This window comes from Oryza glaberrima, chromosome 4 (genome assembly GCF_000147395.1).
Source record: "Oryza glaberrima chromosome 4, OglaRS2, whole genome shotgun sequence".
Taxonomy (NCBI): domain Eukaryota; kingdom Viridiplantae; phylum Streptophyta; class Magnoliopsida; order Poales; family Poaceae; genus Oryza; species Oryza glaberrima.
In genome coordinates, this window is record NC_068329.1 from 16,657,088 (window position 1) to 16,678,197 (window position 21,110).

Below are 21,110 nucleotides of genomic sequence, written 5' to 3' on the forward strand. Positions count from 1 at the left end.
ACATAGTTCATAATAGTAAAATAACTACCCAACTCATTCAACAACCCTACGGTGATCCAGGAAACTTCTCACTAATGAACATACCAACCCAATGTAGCTTGTTTTCAAGCGGAAGTCCATCAAAAGCTCTAGCAATGTGAGGGTTAGCCACCGAATGAGCATAATAGAAAGATATGTGGATCTCATTTAATCTAGGAAGGCTTTTCAGGGTGTCAAATAAACCTTTTGGTATTTTATTGTCTGGCTCACAAGCCTTTCCTATAGCAGTGGCAAGCTTGTCACCAACGCTAGTGAATGCACTAATCAACACATTATCTTCACTCTCAGTTGTTTTTGCCTTCTTTGGCTAGCTTGTAGATGATGTTTCGGCATCAAGATCATTAGTGACAACACCATAATTCACCTCTTCAATTTCAATTTCAACATCATCAGTACCAAGAACTGAACTTGAGTCCTTTGCAAATTTTCCTATAGCCATTGTGCTCCCAAATATTGTAAGCATCTCACCGTAGTGCACAAGAGGTTTGTTAAATACTCAGCATCAGACTTGAGATCCTACCATTGAACAAAAATTTACAAAATCATGCACTTGCAATATAAAATTGAAAAGACCAATATAACTTTGAATAACGATAAAGCATGCCTTGATATAATCATTTCAATGCTCAACATCAAGTGAAATTATCTTCATCCCAACCAGCAGTACTCACTTTCCTTAGCCTATTCATCTTGGCAAACTTTTTCTTGCCATGTCTTCAAATGATAGCCTATTCATCTTGGCAAACTTTTTCTTGCCATGTCTTCAAATGATTCTTAATTTGATCACCCGTGAGAGTAGTGCAAAACATCTCATTGAGAGCCCTCGCACATGCGTTGAGATGGACTTGTTTGAACCCCGATGAAGTCCTAATTCCACTAGCCACAAGATTGGCTGGTAGATTCCCGCAGCTAGTTCCTTCTTGCCACTGCTGTCACCGTCTTCCTTTCCTGCCGCCGCCACTGGCTATGGAGATGATGAGGGGGACTGGCGAGAGGAGGGATGGGAGGAAGGAGGACGAGAAGGGACGATGGTACGGGCGCCGCTGGCCCTGCTGCACGATGCCGACATTGCACGTGCAATACCGCCGTCGCCGCCCTCTCTATTTTCCTCGATCTGTTTTCTCTCTCTCGATGGCACCGCCGCCCTCTCTTTTTCTTGGTCTATTTTGGCGATACGGTGAAGGGGGTGAAACAATTGAGATAGGGTTACCCTCCCACCTGCGTGCAGAGCACGTGATACGCGCTACTCCGGATGTGGGACGGAGCGGTCCACCACTTTTCCCACAGGCGGAACCAACCCGCATATAGCAGGAATATTCCTTTTTGGACCCAACCCAACCCATGAAGCCTTTCAACCAAACACCTATAAAAATGGGATGGCCCCAACCCAACCCACGAAAACCTTGCAACCAAACACGTGCTTAAGGAAACAATATAGCTTATGTTAACAACACATATTCTAAAACTACTATTGTTTGTGATTGGAGTGAATGGAAATTTTGTGCCAAACTATTGATGATTTCAGTTTATGAAAGAGTGTGAATTGTAGCGTATATCATATGAGTTTTTTCTATGAGCATCATAATCAACCCTTCTCTAAACTTGTTTTTATGAGTTTCCCTCGAAAAAACATCATAACTTACGGTAGAAGAAGTCCTCTTTCTGGGAAATGTTTAATCCTTGAAGTTGTCTATTTGCAATCACATAACCCTTTCCAAGTAAAAATGTTTGACAGGCCATCCAATCTTCCATCATCTTATCCATAGCTTATTTAGATCAAGAAGTTCTAATTCAATTACTGGAGCTAATACAACAATAAACTTTAATGTAAGAAAGATTCCAAGTGAAGTACACAGTCACAACATCAAGTGACATAGTTAACATATGGCTAAATTAGATATTTGCACTCCCATCGAAGTGAACAAGGTTGTCATCGCCACACCGTGGGCAAACATTGGTTTGACTAGGTACCATAATGAACACAATACATGTACAGCACCCAACCACAACATTTGAGATAGGAGCACTAGCACTAGCGTCACTATTGGTAGCATCACTGTCATTGTCACTAGCATCACTATTTGTCCCCAAAACTAATGCAAGTGTGGGAGAGAGCACAGATGTGGGTGTGTAGACGTTGTTGACACTGCTCACTTCATCATATTCATCATCACTATCATACTCATCATATTCATCATCACTATCATAGGTGTCTTCGCCTTCACTGTACCAATTGTAGTTTACATCGTTTGTTCCCATGGTGGAAGGAGAGAGACTGGAGGACGTTTGAGAGAGGTGACCATGGGGCATGTGATACATCGCCAACCTACAAGGAAAGAGATCATTACCGCATACATATATAGGTTTTACATGCAACAATATAGATACCCAAAAAATGTTCACAAGCATAAAACTAAGAATTTACATTAGCTACACAATACCTTTAAAAAATGTGTACAACACTTCGTAAAAATGTGTATAGCACTTTTTCATAAACAAAAACATGACACTTTTTCCTCACTACCGACAATATTAGTGTTAAGTACACAATATCTACTACTACGGAGGAGGAGACATCTTGTTTCTACTACATTGCTTACTTATAAAATCATGAAGCGGTGACCTAAAAGAATAATTTATGAAACCTCTGCAAATAAACTTTCTAGCAAAGATGACCATAAAAATATGTGCTTATAGACCTGACTGCCCTGGGGTTGCTCCAACAAGGATAGTGACACCTCAGAGCTAGAGTCCTCCATGCGCATACCCGTGCTTCCAATGTTTGCTTGCCCTTCTTCATTTCCAGTGCTAGCTTGCCCTTCCCTGTTCTGTTGTTGTAGCCAGGCGGCAACCATTTCCAAGGTAATAGCAGCCATGAAGAACCACAAAGGGTGAGGAGAGTTGATACGAACTTCTACGCGCAAGCAACAGGTTTTATAGCAAGTTTCTTTGTTCTAAATAGGTTACATATTATTTGTAGCTATAATTATCCAAGGAGCCTTGGCTAAAATATTTATTTTACACGTTATCTTGTAACGCAAATTTGATGGTGAGAAACTAATGATATCTTTTCTTATCTTAAAAAGGCTATAAATCTATTTATCTGGTTGCGGTTACAATTGATCAATGTTTTAAAAATTATATCGTATCTTTTTCATTTAAAAAACCACAAATATGTTTATTTGTTACGGTTACGATTGATCTATGCTTTTTTTTAAAATGATGCTAACATAACGTTGTTCTAAGTTTAGCTATAATTACGCTATTGAATGCTATTTTAGATTTGTTTCACATAACTTGTGTCCTAGTTAGGAGTTATAGATTAAGGGAATGTTGCTCCGCATGCCAGAAGGATATTTTGCGAGCATGAGTTATACATCTTGGTTTACTTCTAAAAATCTTATAAAGTGTTGCACAAACTAGTACTCAAAGTAAAACTAATTAACGTGTTAGTCCTTGATAAGTATCGAGCCAACTGGAAAATTATTAAGCTTTTAAAATAGAGTTGTTAAAAACAATTAGTTGACGATGTATAATGTTTTGCCACACCAATGAGCATGGTGCAAGAGGCACCACACTACCTTGCCTATCGAGCAATGATGTTCTACTCCCACATAATATTTATCCATATGTTCGGACGCTACAACATGACAACTCTTATCAAACCAATTCATGAGTTGTGGCAATTGTGTTTATTGCCATGGTTTACTTGCCAAATATTTCAGGTTTAGAAAGCTAAGTACAATATAGGACACCAAACGCACATCACACCACACTCACACCACTCAACACGCATACATGTGTACTACGCGTCCAAACACAAGTTTTTATCTAGAGACTTGAAGGACTAAGCCCTCTCACGTTTTAGAAACCCTAGCAAGGGATATAAGTGAGTTGGCCCACGAGTTTGCTATGGATAACGTGCGGGTTTAACGTTGTGCTTACCGGTGTCTGATGATGCCTTGATTCCAGCTTGGTAGGGTGCTACTACTCTTGCTGCTTGCTGGAGTAATGATGCGACTACCCTTTTTTAACAACAAAAATAGTTCACATTTTTTGCCTCTGTTAAAAAGGCACAAAGCCAAAATGCTGATACATCAGGATGCAATTCAGCCAATAATCCAAGACCCATCACGATGTGCTTCAATTGGATAGATAATTTGTGCTACAGAATGTACTTCAACCAGATAATCCCATGATTTCAAGGAGTTCTGATTCAAGCATACATCAATCATATATATTCGTTGTATGGGCATCACAGTCAATCCAAGGCATGCCTTCTCCCTAACATGCTTTCGACGGTTTCAACCAAACACCACCAAAATCTATTACTCCATCCGTCCCATTTTAAGTGTAGCCATGGTTCTCCGCACCCAACTTTAACTGTCCGTGTTATTTGAAAAAAATTTAAAAACAAAGTCACGAGTAAAGTACTATTCATGTTTTATCATCTCATAACAACAAAAATACTAATTATAAAAAAAATTCAAATAAGACGGACGATTAAAGTTGGACGCGGAAACTTATTGTTGCACTTAAAATAGGACGGAGGGAGTATTAAAGAAAAAAACATCGTGAAAGTATAATCCAGTCGCCTAAACCAAATCAGAGATTTGCCACCCCTCTACTATTAAGAACAAAAGGATTGACCCCTAAATGCACGAGATATTAGGTAGTAGTAACACGCTTTTTCTTAATTTTTCTATTACATTCATGTGCTTGGCCTGCTTAATTTTTCTTTAATTGATCGCGATGAGGCCGTCAAGACGGTCGGCGGCCACTGCTGTAGCGATGGGGATGAGCAGGTTGTCGGCCACTGCCTTCGGAGGAAGAAGACAAACGAACCAGACAGAGGATGACATATGGGACCCACTATTCCATTTTATACTACGAGTACGTACCAACCGAACGTGCTGCCACGTCAACACTACAGCTATCTTGCGGCTCCAATTATTGATGCTTAGGAGAAATGTAAGTAAAAGAAGATCAAGCAAAACTGACAAAAAATATTTTCTATACTTAATAAAACAAGAAATGGAAGATGAAGCAGAAATTATTCCAGGCACTGACTGCATTCACAGGAGCAAAGAGAAGGAAACTAATCATCGTCCCCTAAACGTCCCGGTCAGGAGGCTTGAAAACAAGCATTACAACCAGCAGCAGCACAATCCGCTGCGGCAAATGTCAAAAGCAAATGGAAGTGGGTTCTACATATTACACAAGGTAAAAAAAGAAGAAAAAATAATAAAGGGAAGAAGAGAGAAAAGGTCGAGCTAACATGATGGATTGGTGGTGGTCCTGAGCTTGCTCAGAATTGCACAACAGGATAAGGGCCTCGTCGGTATGACCAAACGGGCTAAAAGGCGAGACGGGGGGATGATGGATGATGATCCCAGGCCAGATGCTCCGAGATAAGGGAGGCACACCAACGTGGTTTTTCCTGTCCCTGCAAAGGAGAGGAGGAGACACTTGAAGAGCTTACCACTGTTGCCGCGGCCCCGGCCTCCTCCCAGATTCCGCCGACCATCTGCAAGAGCAATCAGAGTGGGGGTTAGATGGGGGCTCATGCTCATCTGGCAAAGCCCCCTATCCCAAACTGAACGGTAACAATCGCATTGAGGGGAATTTTAGAGCTATGAGTAGCTACGATCTGTACCGGGGGCGGAAAGAAAACAAAAAGAGTGGATAAAGGTTGACGCAGAATAAAGGTTTGCTCAAAGCATCATGTTGCAAGTACTATTATACCCAGTTCAATCTTTTCAGGAATCAGCCTTAATTTACACTTTGGATTTTGTCATAGCAGAAGCTTCCTCATGCAGAATTGATTTTGTATAGAAGTTTAAGGATAAACTGTTAATTTTATCTTGGAAAAAAAAAATGCAGGCTGACATGAATCGTTCAAAGTCAGTTCTGAGCTAAGCAAATTATATCTGTGAACAGAGTGAGCTACAAGAGCCACCAGATACTCCTAGTTTCATGTTGAGAGGCAATGGGGCATGCAATGAGAATAAAAGGATCTAGTGACCAAAACGAGCCAAGGTACAAAAAAAAACGATGCAAGTTCAAACAGCACTAGTATTAATAGGCTAACAGAGTAACAGGCAAACTCATTAACTATAGAAAGGCACTTTGAAAATAATGTATTGAAAGGGGTTACCTTATGGAATAAGAGGATTCCTTGCTACTCTCAGCTAGCTCTATAGGATTTTAACAAAATTTGGTGCATCATCCCTCGCCCCAGCAGTTGTGCGGTACACATATAATTTCTCCACTTTAGGCAGATCTCCATGGTTTTCCTCCATTTCATTGCTACCATCCCGCTCATTTATGACCTCAACATTGAGCATCGGCATCTTTGACGCAAGGACTTGGCACCCCTTTAACGTGACATTGCAAGATGACATCCAAAGGGATCGCATTGTCTCGTACCTAGCAAAATTCCCCAAGAGTGCAGCATCACCAAACGGGCTATCTCTTATCTCCAGTTTCCTTAAATTCTTGCATCCATTCATAACATGCATCATACCCTTATCACTGTCACCAGCAAATGCTATAGAAAGCATCTCAAGTTGTTTTGCATATTTCCCAATATACATGAAAACTTTGTCTGTGAGAAGACCAGATATTGACAAACGTTGTAATCCCTTGCACTCACGAACAATAGCTCCAAAGCCTTCATCTAATGGTTGGCTTGTCACAACATCAGGCTTCCCTGGCTCAAGAATACAAAGTCTGAAACGTGTGAAATTTGGACAGTTCTTGGCGACAGTAACTAGTGCAGCATTAGTCATTTGGTGACAGAAGTACAGTAGTGAGTTCAGTTTTGGACAGCCCAAGGATACTGCAACAAGTCCCTCCTCTGTCACTGCAGAATAACCAGCAACGTAGAAATCTGATGGAAATACCCTGAGTTCTTGCAAGTCTTTGCAACTGGAGGCCACCACTTGCAAGCCTTTGTCCGAGATACAATCCAGTACCTGCAATATAAAGGCTCAATACCGTTACTTGCTTGATATTACCAAAGGGCAACAACAACAACAACAAACAAGAATAAGTACAAACCAACAAGGGAACTCACCCAAAGGCGTTGGAGCTTCACACAGCGGCTAATCATTTTTGTAAGGTCAGAAGCATCAAGTGTGGGGGCATAGCTCAAGTTCAATCCTGTCAGTTGAGCACACAGGGGGTAGATAAATGACAGGCAAACAGGAGAAGCATCCCAGAATCCAGACAAACTCCTCAACATCTTGCATTTCTCCAGAGCACTGGTAAGCTTAAAGTAGGACTCAGTTTGGAAGTCATCTGTCAAATTCCCTGTCCCCAAATCCTCCAAGTTAGGGGTACGCAGTAGTATCTTTGCAAGTGTATCTACCGATACAGATCGATTCAGCCTCAAACTCCGCAGGTTTGGGGACCTGCTAACAAGTCTCTCCAGTGAACCAGCATTAACCTCCCCTTTGATGCAGGCAAAATTCAATGAGACAAGTGATGTGCAGGAATCAGGGAAGCAGGAAAGCCACCTAGGCCCTCGATCCTCCACTTCATTTTCCTGCAAATCCAACTCCCTCAGAAGCCTAGGCAACAGAAAGAGAAGAAAACAGTGTCAGCATATAAGCCATAAAAATGAGTGTAACCATAACAAATTAAAACCAAAGCAACAGTAAGTTATTCAGTAACCTAAACAGAATTTGCATCCATCCCTAGCAAGTAGTCTAAAGAAAATGGCCACAACAATAAAGCTCATGCCAGTTGGTTCAATATAGAACAACGGCCACAAGAATACCAATTCATCTAGTAAACAACAATCACAGAAGAAAGCCAATAATGGAAGTGGTAATAATCACATGCACTTCAATTTAGAACTGCTCTGTACAAGTAAAAAAGAACACAATGAAACATCACAGAAGATGAATGCCTCGATGTAAAACAAAGTTCGAACAGAATATAGAAATGCCAGATGCATCTTGTTCCTTCAAACACTGCAAAGGTCCCCCCTAACCCCCTATGTTCTATGATTAGCAAGAACCTGTAGCTAAAAGATGTATGAAATTCAACAGATCAAAATCGATCCATTCAACTCTAAACTGCAGAGAGTATGCAACTACAAACTACATTGCCAAAGCAGAGAAGAATATCACAAGCTCACAGCAGCGATTGAAACATAAAAGAATCTGAAGCACTCACTTGCAATGGCTCGCGACGGCGGCTAGCCCGTCAGTGCTGAACCCCTCGCAGCTGATAAGAACAAGAGCCCTGAACCGCGGGAACGAGCGAGCCAGCAGCTCGAGGCTCTCGTCGGACACCACCATCCGCTTCATCCTGAGCTCCTCCAGGCCGTGGCATCCCCTCGCGGCCGCCTCGATCCACGGCGCCGCGTAGCCGCCCCAGTCGGGGGGCACGAGGTTGAAGTCAGCGAAGTGGGGCTTCCCCTTCACCGTGAGCGCCCGCACGTTGGGGAACCGCGCGGCGACGCGGCCGGCGCGCACGGCGTAGCAGTTGCCCACGAAGACGCCGCGGCGGCTCAGCCTCTCGATCTCGTACCACACCTTGCAGACGAGCGAGACCGTGTTGCGGTCGCGCTGCGCCGGCAGGAAGCTGAAGATGTGCTCCACCACCTCCTCCGGGAAGTACGTCATGGCTCCGCCGCCACCGCCGCCACCGCCTTCTTCTTCCTCTTCCCCACCACCACCGCAGCCGCCGCCGCGGGAGCTACACGATGGGATCTGCTTCCTCCTCCACGGCTCCAGGTTTATTCAGAGAAAAAAATCTCTCACAAACAGGAAACACACTCTCCCCCTCTTCACTTTCACCTCATCATCCACCAATCCAAGAACACGCAATGCTCTATCTCAAAGTAGCAGCAGGAGCAGCATTCACATGGGTTTCAGATCTGGAAGGAAGCGAAGCAACAGGGGGGCAGTTACCGCATCCGACACCCATGCCCCTATTTTGGACGAGAGGCTTCCTCCCCGCACACGAGCTGGCTGACTCCAAATGGGCACAAGGCCAAAACGAGGAGCAACGATGGTGACCTCCCCGAACCGAAACCAAACCTGCATGCACGAGATCAGCGAGGAAAAAACCCCCACACCCAACACCACACCTCGTCAGCTCCAGCTCCAATCTCCGCTTGCGAGAAAATGGAAACGAGCAGAACAGCAAAAAGGAATCCGCGAACGAAAAAACCTACCACCTCCACCACGGTTTCAGATCCACGCCGCCCGGAAACCGCCAGATCTAACCCATCAACCCCCGCCTCCTCCTCCTCCCCCGGCGGAGATCACGCGCCGCGCCGCCGCCGCGCGCGCAACCGTCCTCTTCCTAGATGGCGTACGTGGAAGCGAGGAGGAAATCAGCCCACGCGTAACGGCGGCAGCACGGGCCGAGCCCCGAGGCGAGGACGCAGCGACCGCGAGAAGAGGAGGACGGCGGCGGCGGCGGCGGAGGCGGAGGCGGGGAGAGTGGTGGTGGTGGGGGTGGAGAGGAGAGGAGAGAGGTCGAGATGGTTGAGCTCGCTGGAGAAGAAGAGGAGGAGGAGGGTGAACCGGGGTAATAATGGTGGTCCGGACCGGTTCGAGCGGTCGGCGGTTGGGTCAGACCGGGAGTGGACCGGGGGGAGGGGGGCGCATGTGTCCCTATCCACCGCCTCCGGATAAGATGTGAGGGTGTCAGAAAAAGGCACCGCAATTGCTACGCGCACCCCGCCTGCATGCGCTCTCCTCCAAAGGGTACTCCCTCCGCCCGTGAGAAAATGGAGATTTGATACTCTGCAACCTCGTATCGAGGTTTATTGTCTAAATAGTGTCAAATCTCCTTCTAGATTGGTTTTTTTCTTAAATGGGGGAGTATGTGCCATGTGTGTTTAGTAGAGGTGAGGGAGTATGTTTGTTGGACTATGTTCAGTAGAGACGAGGGAGAATGTTCGTCGTTGATTCGGTATTGAGTCGTACCTGTAATTGTAAAACGATTTACAGTTTAAATGGGATTTATAGTTGTAAAATCCACCATGAAGTGGAGGATTGGATCATTAGCAAAGAGTAAGGGCACTTCCAACTTTTTTTTCTTCAAACCTCTAACTTTTCCATCATGTCGAACTTTTCTACACACACAATTTCTAACTTTTCTGTCACATCGTTCCAATTTCTTCAAACTTCCAATTTTGACGTGGAACTAAACACAGCCAAGATATGCTTCATAATTTCGTCCCAATATAAATGCATCAACAAAAAGATATGACGTATCCTAGGGCTGCAAATTTGATAGTTGTTTATCTAGATTCCTAGTCATATCCTAGGTGCACTAATATTGGGACGGAGGAAATATACTACTCTCACCTGTCCAGATCAGAGTGATCAGAGTTTACAAAACCTTACGGTAACCTTTTTAGTTTTTGAAACCACGGTATACCTCGCGGTAAACTGAACGGTTTTCACTGTAACCACGCGATTACCGTGATAACTACCAAACCGTGGAGGGCGGTAACCCTATCTAAAACAGTTTGGTAAACCTATATCAAATTTTTATACTAGATTATCTTATTCTCGGACGGAGTAAATATTAACCAATCGATTTAGATTTGTTTCTTGGATTGCCCCAAAATAAGAAAACTAAGAGGTTGGTGTTTACAAAGCTCAGTAGGAATTTTATGTCAATCTTGGAGTTTGTGATCGCGCGTGACGATATATGATTGTATAAATATCCTACAGAATTCATTGAAGGAAAAAAAAAAGAATCACTGACGCATTTCTATTTGTGTTTTGTATTTAGTTTAGAAATCACTACTTATTATTGCCATAGAAAAATGGTGTGAAAGAAATAACTGGCTTGTAAGCTTTAAATTTCTACATATTTTCAATGGTCCTACCAAACATTTGTCTTTTATTTCATCCAAGAACATGACTTTAGTAAGCATGATATTTAGTATTTTTTCCACCGCTACATTTTCACGATAAAGTCCGATAAACCTCATACAAGAGCATATTTTAGCATAGGTTGATATCCCTCCTCATCCTATCAATTATGATCAATGGAATCTCAGGTGCTAACGAATAATGTGATGCTACCGTGCTAACAAACACATAATATGCTTTCAAAAAGTCAAAAAAAAATTGAAAGAAAAAAAATCTGAGATGTGCACCAATATAACATGAAACATGTAGCACCATATAAAAAATAACTCAAAATCTGATCTATGCATGATAAAGAAAATGATAAATCCGTGCTCCAAATAGTGATCAAACGGTTACATTACTATTCAATTGAAGTTTGACTTTTTTATTCCACCTTGCATACATCGAATTTTGAATTGGTTTTGCCATAGTGTTGCCCATCTCATAATTTTTCCACATTTTGTTTATCATTTTATATGCACCTTTTAAGTTTAGTAGCATAACAATACCTGGTTTTTTAGATAACAATGGTTTTTTGAATTGGTTTTTTAGTAGCATAACAATGGTTGGTAGCACTTGAGATTCTCAACTATACTCCCATACGGTCAACCTCAACCTACCATTTCGTATCGCAACACACATACTTCCTCCAGTCTAGCACATATCATTTGCCATTTCCAACAACAAACACAACCACACTCGCAGCTCATAGTCGAGTAATTTATGAATAAAACGTTTATATACGTGTTCTTAGCAATCTAAAAGTAAAGACTGAAAAATAAACTTCGATAAAAAAACCGTCAAAATCAACTTTAAATCCAAGGTTGAAAATCCAAAATTTTGCTAATAAATATAATATAAACATATGTGAAAATATGAGACCGTCGAGTTATTTCCATTCCGCCCGAAGTGAGTATAAGAAGGGGGGTAAGTAATGGAGGTGCCCCCAAGCGTTTTTGGGGGCGTCCACAGGGAAAGGAAAGCAAAAGCAATGGTCCTGTCATATCCTGCTGCTCGCTGCCGCTGCTGCGCCTGTTGCGACGTGCAACGGCGTGTGTAGCCGCATACGGAGCTACTCCTACGACCATACTACTACGACTCCAACAGTAGCCAGTACTAGTCCTACTACTACTACTCCCATTGCTTCTCGAATACTCCTACTATCTCCGTTCCAAATTAAGCACAATCGTCGAAATCCGTGTCCAACGTTTGACCATCCGCCATATTTGAAAAATTTATAAAAATTTTTAAAAAAATTAGTCACACATAAAGTACTGTTCATATTTTATCATCTAATAACAATAAAAATAGTAATCATAAAAAAAATTTCAAATAAGACGAACGGTTAAACTTTGAAGATAAATAGTGCAAAACTACACTTATTTTAGAATGGAGATAGTACTGCTCTAATCTCTAATACTCCCACAAAAAAAATTAACCTGATTCCTCAGGAAAAAAACCCTAATATTAGATATTAACTTACCATAATAATATAAATCTGAACATATACCTTTATAAATCCGTAGTACTAAAATATATCAATATCATGTCTTGAGTTGGTTTTATATGAGAAGGAGGAAGAACTCCTTACCCCTCGCTGCATAAAAAACAAACCTAAGGATATGATAATTGTTTTATTACTATAAATTTCGACGGCATATTTTGATTTGTATTAGTAGAACGAATTATACCTCATATTAGATCTGTTTTTATTGGCAAAGGAAGTACATCTAAAACAAATAAATTTAATAATGTAATATATCTTAGTTATACAAATCTAAATAATATGACACTCCCTCCGTCCCATAATATAAGGGATTTTGAGTTTTTGCTTACACTGTTTGATTATTAGTCTTATTAAAAAAAATTTAGAATTATTATTAGTTTGACTTATTTTATTGTCCAAAGTATTTTAAGCACAACTTGTCGTTTTTATATTTACATAAATTTTTTGAATAAGACAAATGGTCAAACAGTGCAAGTAAAAACTCAAAATGCCTTATATTATTGGACGGAGGGAGGAGATAGATGTATTAAATTTGTTTATTTGTTTTGGAAAATAGGAGTACTACTCTACTGCTGCTGCCGCTAGCTACTACTGTCGCCAGCGTGCATGCGATTGCGCGATGAAAACGGACGGAATTGATGATGACGATGGTGATGATGGTGTTGTATTATCGCTCGTTCGTTGTCACCGTCTTTTTTATTTGTTGCTGGGCACATTGGGTTTTTTTAGGGAGGAGTACTCGTGTGTTGTAGGACGAGAGAAAAAGCAGCCGCGAATAATAAATCGCTAATGATTGATCGGATGTAAAATGACCTCACTCCCCCAATACACACCGTCCTCCTCTCCCCCCAAATTCTTCCAATCCTTTTCTTCGGATGGATCATGGATGGATGGAGGAGGTCAGCATCCACCCAGGGTTACCCACCTCTGCCTACTGCCTTCTCCCACAAAATTTTCCACTCGGTACCGGGATTCAATGATAGATTCAAATACGCGAAAATGATGTATATTAGAGCATCTCCGATGTTAAAATTAGGCTCTCTATTTTCGTATTTAGAAAGTTGAAAAAATATTCATCTTCATATTATATATATATATAGAGAGAGAGACACGTGCTCCGATAGCCTTTCCATCTACACTCTTCATCGTGAGACTATGACAGTGGGACATGTATGTTAATCTTTCACTATTTCTCCCCAACCGCCGCCTCCAATCCTCCATCCTCTAGCTCTCCACCACACCCGCAGGCAACAACAGAAGCGGCGAGTGAGGGAAGAAGCCTATGGAGGTAGGGGAAGAAGCAAGCCTGCAACAGTAGCAGTAGTAGCACCCTGGTGGCGGCGGCATCAGTACCTCGGTGAAACGGGGGCGAAAGGAGGGACGACAATATCAGGAGGCCGGGAGTCGCCAGAGGTGGGGACGGTGATGCAGGGAGGAGGCGGAGGAGGGGGCGACGACGGTGATGGGCTCACACGGTGGGGGAGGTGGAGGCACGACGGCTAGCGGCCTCGGCCGGTGGTGGAAAGAGCGCCGACCCCGGCTAGCAACACTATGGTGACCTGTAGGGTGACAATAGAGGGCTCTCGTGGTAGGGAGACGGAGGCGCAATGGCCAGCGACGACATGCACTCGCACGGCAGGGGAGGCAACGAAGTGGTGGCTTGAGAGGGATGGATGAGAGGAGAGAGGTGGGGTGGTAGGACCCACATTTGGTAAGTGGTTTTAACTTGCTACATTTATCTAGCCAAGTAAGAAATTTGACCAGTCATTTGGCTTTGCGCAAGGCTGATGGCAAGTCTCTTGGAGGGTATTTTGTACATGTTTGCTAAATATCGGCTTGGAAAGTGAGATGGAGAAACTATTGGAGATGCTCTTAGGGTTCCTTTGGAGTGCCCAATGGTCAAACACGTAGGGATAGAAAAATTATAGTATTAGAATATCATGACTCTTTGAATCCTAAGTAATTAAAAACATACGAAATATACACAGGAAACTATTTGGATGAAGCACAGGAAAAAGCACATGATTTGGAAGAAAGAGATGGATACAAAGGAAAAAATCCAAGAGGTTAGGGTTCATGCTAGAAATCCTCTAAAATTCCTATAAAACATGCAATTGCATATAAGTTTCAAAGAAATTCTATAGACCCAATCCTATTTTGTATGGAAGATTTTCAACATGATGTTCAATCTCTTAAAAAAATTCCCTTGTTTCTATCTCTTTTGATTTTGTGTTTTTCCATATGCTCCATCCACACAACCATTCATGTATTTGTCAGGTGTACTTTTATCCATTGGATTTAAGGCGCTAAAGCTCTAAATCCTATACATTTTTCTATCACCGTGTTTGAAAAATCCGACGTTCCATGTGAGCTCTAAACATGGTGGTAGGATTGTTAGTCTCTTGCGCATGCCACATTAGTGATCTCGCAAAAAAAAACACCTCTAAGAACTGTTCAAAAACATGGCAGATGAAGATTAAGTGTTGGCATGCAAAACGGAAAAACCATCCGAACATATAATAATTGAATTTTAATTATTTTTAAACTTAAAAATACATTGATTTGATATTTTAAAGAAACTTATATATAGATAGTTTATGTAGAAATGTATCATTTAGCGGTTTAAAAAAATATGCCAATGAAAACCATGGTAAAATATTTATCTTAATAAGAGAGAACAGAGCATAATTTTCTGCCAATAAGATGGGGTGCTGAAATGGATCATCCAATCTCATGGGTGGGACTTGATCTTGCCATATGCTCGGGCCAGCATTGCTGGTTCTTGTTACTCCTAAAAGGTGTATATATTTTTATACAAGGTTTCGTTAGAGATCATTTCAAACATATATTTCTAGAAGGAAATTCTAAAATTTAAAAACTACTCCCAGGTTGAGGGTGAAATGTGATTCAAGAGTTTTGTGGTTCTTTAGATAATGGGATTCATTCCATCCTTTGCTTCAAAGAAATTACAACTAATTATTAAAACAAGTTATTATAGAGTTTACAGGATGAATAACTGCGAATTATAAAATCACAGTTTGACAAAATAAGAAAACTATTTAAAATACCACCTCAAAGACAGAGATTTTCCATCAATTATTGATGAGAAAATCTACATAACCATTGTTTCTTCACAATAGCTACAAGTTGAATGTAATCATTGTCTTCCTTAAACTGAAAATATAATCTTTGAAATTAATGGCCGATCATTGTATCGACCGAATTACGCAAAAAGTCACCATGATAATTGATGTCGAACCAAAGTGGAAGATAACGCCTGAGAATAAGTCACGCCTAGATCTTGCCACCGTCATATCCATCGAAGCCGATCCAATGAAAACACGATCACTAATGATGCCGCACCAATATGAAACCATCAAAAAAGAATTTTGGGAAAACTACAAACCACTCTATAAGTCAGTTCAAGTTCGACATTTAACCCCATCTGTCATTTTGTTGCAAATGCCCACCCACCTATTCAGTTTTGATGCAAAAATCATCCCAATGCATACATGCTTAACTGAATCGGCTTGTTATCGCTGATGTAGAGCTACAATAGGCTAAACTAACTGAGTCAATCTTATACAAGTGCTTGTGTTAGATTTATTCTTCATGTTTCATTGAATTTTTTTCTACGTATAGTGAAACTCAATGCGACAACATTTAATATCTCATCAACATTTCTATTTGTGAAATCTCAAAAAAAAGTATCAAGATTATACCATAGAAGTATTTAATTTTGGTAAAGACCACATTGACGGCTCATAATTTATGAAAATATGTTGGTTTGATTAACCATGTGCATATTGGGATGATTTTACAACAATATTGAGTAGGTAGGTGCACATTTGTAACACAATAATTTATAAAATGGAATGTCAAACTTCCAGTAAATTATGGGGTAGTTTTTACAAGTTTTCCATGAATTTTCTAGCCTTACCTTCCAAAAAGAAAAAAAAATGACCTTAGACTGGCCTATAGAATTGTTGATGCAAAAAACACACACTGGCCTGGGAGATCTGCTTAACTCCAGTGCAGGTCCTAAATCTTTCTCTTGGTTCAAAGGCGTGCCGGTTGATTTGATCCTGCAATCAACAAGAAAAAAAACAAGGGAAACGAGGTTAAATCCATAAACGATAACCAATCGGCTAGGGGACGATGACATATCGTCAATCATTAAGCCGATGTTATTGGTATTAGATCGGCAATGAAAAATAAAGCGATATAAAGTTAAATCTACTCGATCGGCTGTAGATATCAGCGATATATAATCATCTTCTCAAAATATATTTAAACCAAGTGATTGGAATAGATCGAACAGCAAGTCGAGACAGAATAAATCACTTATGCTTAAATGCACCTTAAGATGAGGATTATATATACGTTCATATTATAGCCGATCAAATAGATCTAACATGTATCGGCTAATACCCCGATACCACTCTATATTAAGATATTAAAACAGATAAAATACATCAAACAGTAAGCCTAATATACTTTAATGCAATAAGATCTTAATATAAAGGGCAGATTTAGCATGTCAAGCAAGCATTTAAAGAAAAGGTAGCTAAATCAGGTAAGATCGGCTGAAACTCCGATACTACCTCTACTGATAATCATAAGACGAGCTAGATATTGCAGTTATGAATATTACTTAATAGATCGAACTCAACCGATGCAGCATTAAGCATAAGAATAAATACAAGATCTAAACATGTTGATGAAAACCTCTAAGAGATGGTATATATGCTGTATAATCTAGATTGACAACGATATCTAACTCTATCGGCTACTCTCTAATAATAGATATTAGCCGATTGCGAGTTAGATAGTGATATTAATAAAGATTATGAAGCGTATATGATAACTCGACGATTTACATAGACAAGATTAGAATATCATAAAAATGGAAGCACTAATCCCGAGAATGCAAGCCACCATGACAAGCTTTACCTCTTGTTGAAGATCGAAATTGATGCAGCTCAACCCGAAGTAAGAACTCGTCGAAACAATGAGAGTAGAAAAAAAAGGTGGTGATGCGCCGAAAATGTTATTGAACTGTTGTTATAAATTACATGGGATCGGGTTATATTTATACCTAAGATACATAACCGGTCCTTGCCGGACACGACTCTTATCTCTAACAAACTTGTAAGATACGAACAAGTCTTTACGGCAGACTCTTGCCGAAACATATCTCTAAAGGAACTATTTAAAATATCCTAATTAATAGATATAATTGCCTATCCGTGAGCTTATCTCCATCGTGACAATCCTTGCGTAGCACGTTGATCAATCCTAGAGACGGTTATACAACCATCTCAACGAAATCGGTTACATCGGCTATCTTCTATCCGATCCATCTCAGCCGATGCAGTTTTCAGCCGATGCGCCCTCGTAGCCGATGCGCACTCTGTTCTTGGAAGATGACTCCTTACCAAATCCGCTTCGATTCCGATGTTGTACCTAGTTCATGGCTTACGAAAGTTGATCGTTAACAAGAATGTACAAGTCAAATACTACAATTATAGTTTATTAATCACTTGCGGAGTAACCATATCTTAATTGGTTAGGTTTCTTATGGTGAAACCTATGTGCTCGGGTTCAAGTTATAGATTTTGCACTGGTAAGGATGCACGCATTACAACTTTATTTTTTTAGTGGTAATTGTTGTATCCCTTGACAACAAGGTGTTTATGGTAGCTTCATCAATTTCAAGATACGCTAGATCAATCTCTCGGATGTATTTATATGGATAAGATATGTGTATGTCTATAGGAGTGTACGGGTAGCTTGTTCATGATCATGTGTGTTTGTAGATGTGTCTCTTAAAGAAAGTGTATTCATCACTTGATTGCTTTGCAGATGGACTGATGGAGTTACTTGCACGTATGACCTTTATCTTGTTGACATCTAGGACATGCACAATGGAGTCAAGTGCCTTCGTCTCCTTAATTAATTTCGAATTGGAAAAGTTTAATTTGCAGGGACCAATTCAATACTTCCACGATTTATTCTATTTGCAAGCGATGTCTTTGTTTCTTGTGTGAAAGTATCAAAATCTAGATAGCTAGCAGATCCCTTGTATCCTTGGTTCAAACAGATACAAACATTATCAAAATATCCGTTAACAACGACACATGATAAATATTATGATATCCTACCAAATAGATCCAAAACATCATAATGAAGAACAGAGTCCTCTTTTTAGGATTTATATACGTGAAAAACATGCACATTTATATACACACGCTACATAAGCACACACCATAGACTCATAGCACACTCCCGAAAGTAGTAGATGATAGTCAGTGAAGTGAGCGTAGCTCAACTGGTTGATTTGATCGATCATGAGATATGTCGCCCGAATTACTCTCGTGGAGATGCCTTATATGTGTAGGTAATGAGTATGCTAAATTTTATAATATATCTATCTATCTATTATATACTAAAAGTCCATTAAACTTCCTATAAACACTCCTAAGCCGCCATGTGGCATCCTATAAATGCTCTCGAGGCGCCACATGTCACTCTAATAAAATAGAAAAATCTGACCATCGATTTTCACTTAAATTGGTGGACCCATTAATTTTGACCGTTAGATTTATCTTTACATTAAAACAAAATCTCCCTCCGACGCCTCCGCAATGTACGTACTATCCATCAGCAACGTACGTACGTATGTACGATCCCTCCATTTCCTTTTTTTTTCATTTGTCTATTTCCATAATAATTAAATTAGAAAAATGCATGCCTAAAAAGATCCATCAATCTACTAGATCTATTCTTCCTCTAGCCTATCCTAATAAGTCCATTAAACATCATATAATTAAACATCATATAGATATTTCTAAACATCTATTTGACACCTAAATTAGAGAAAATCTAAAAAGATATAAAACATTCGTCCATCGATTTACATTATTTTAGGTTATTATATATATCTTTTTCTTATGTAAAACATCCCAAACTCCCTTCGCGCTCATATGTGGCGTTAAAACCCATTAACCATTCTTATAAATGTTTGTAAACCACTCTGTAACTCTTTTTAAATAGAGTAAATAATAAAAATTTAAGAATAAAACATCTAATCATTGGTTTCAACTTAAATCGATGGACATACCATTTAGGTTGTTATGAGATTTTTATTTAAAAAAGTAACAAACCTCCTTTTCCTCTCTCCCCCGCCCATCAATGTTAAAGCCTTATACATTAAACATCCAACACATTATTTTAGGTCATTATATCAATCTTTTATTTTTTTTTGAAAAAATATATCAATAATTTATTTAAGAAAAACATCTCGCCCTCCTTATCTGCATATGGTGTGCATCGTTCATCCTTTTCTCTTATTTTATCCTTATAATAATTGGAATTAAAATTATCTTTATGGGAAAAAACCACAAATGGACCTCCACATATCAGGTCTAGCTAGCTCTCCCATGATCCCTTTTCTTCTCTTTTTCATCTTACTAACATTTATGGGAACAATATAAATAAAATAATTGTAATCTTTTAAATAATATATTCAACTTATGATTTGTTTGAACTATTGTATTTTCTTAGTGAAATCAACTTTAATATCCATATTGAGTATATTTAAATGCTAACATAAAAATTACATTCCGGACCCACATCCATCTTGAGGCATCCACTTAATAAAAAAAACCAAAATTCATCATTATAAATCAAAATATCACATCTTAATTTTTAATAAAGCCTGTAGACCTATTACTTGTATCCCATTAGACACCTAACAACTTTATATCAACTTAATTAATTTCTCTCAACATGTATATGGGGGCTATTTACCTATACAATTTGATTTTGGTGCTTTTATAAATAAATGATCTTTTTAGGAGATAAAATTATATATAATCTATGAATTCACTAATAAATTAGAGAAAAAAAATCTTTAAATGATATCAATTTTTATGTCATAATGTGTACCCCATCTAGTGTTAATTTTTTATAGACAACATTTTAAAAGTAAAAAACATGCTCAGTTGAACATACAAATGATAGTACCAAACATGTGGATTGCACCAAGAAATCTTTTTTTTTTTGAGGAAATGCACCAAGAAATCTTAGCAGTGAAATAACTATGAGGTGGCATTACCAATATAGTGAGTTAATTCCATATGGAATTAAAGACCATGTTCATTTATTTCTTTTTGGTAAAACTTGCTATGCTAAATCGTAAATTCATAACAATTACTGTAGAATAATATAGAAATGTGTATTTATTATATGACCTCTATTTTCATATTCTTACTCAATTCCAGAGAGATAATTTAGAATGGATGATTTTACCCCATGTCAGGTTTTAGGCTTAACCCACATATATTTTTAACCCAAATTGCAGAGATCAAATCATTTCAAAGATGATTGGTAGAATGGAATTCTCCAATTTTTTAAAAAATGGACATGAAAGGAATTCAAAATTTATTTAAATGTTTTAAAAAATTGTTGGGTTTAAAACCCATTCTAAATGGAAATATTCAAATATTTTAGCAAGACTAATAGAACGAAAATATCTAAAATTTCGAATAGAATCAGATAAAAATTTGGACTTTTTGAGCAAATGTTTGGGGAAAGATATCCCCGTGGGGAGTTGAAATACCCAAAAAATTTTCATAGGAACTACATCTATTGTTTCGACATAATATTATCTC

General features: G+C 39.4%; 1 protein-coding gene and 2 pseudogenes across 1 annotated transcript; all 3 read right to left on the reverse strand.

The window, feature by feature from the left end:
- Positions 1-46: 46 nt before the first annotated feature.
- On the reverse strand, positions 47-1,108 carry LOC127770824 (uncharacterized; annotated as a pseudogene).
- An 824-nt stretch (positions 1,109-1,932) lies between these two features.
- LOC127770150 (protein CURLY FLAG LEAF 1-like) lies at positions 1,933-2,915 on the reverse strand (annotated as a pseudogene).
- A 2,204-nt stretch (positions 2,916-5,119) lies between these two features.
- LOC127770440 (transport inhibitor response 1-like protein Os04g0395600) lies at positions 5,120-9,559 on the reverse strand. Its single transcript, XM_052296164.1, has 5 exons — positions 9,230-9,559; positions 8,224-9,092; positions 7,118-7,613; positions 6,197-7,016; positions 5,120-5,566 (listed from the first exon to the last, which is right to left on the reverse strand). Exons 2-4 carry the CDS (start codon positions 8,673-8,675, stop codon positions 6,237-6,239), a joined length of 1,728 nt encoding a protein of 575 aa, XP_052152124.1. The 5' UTR covers positions 8,676-9,092; positions 9,230-9,559; the 3' UTR covers positions 5,120-5,566; positions 6,197-6,236.
- Positions 9,560-21,110: the final 11,551 nt, after the last annotated feature.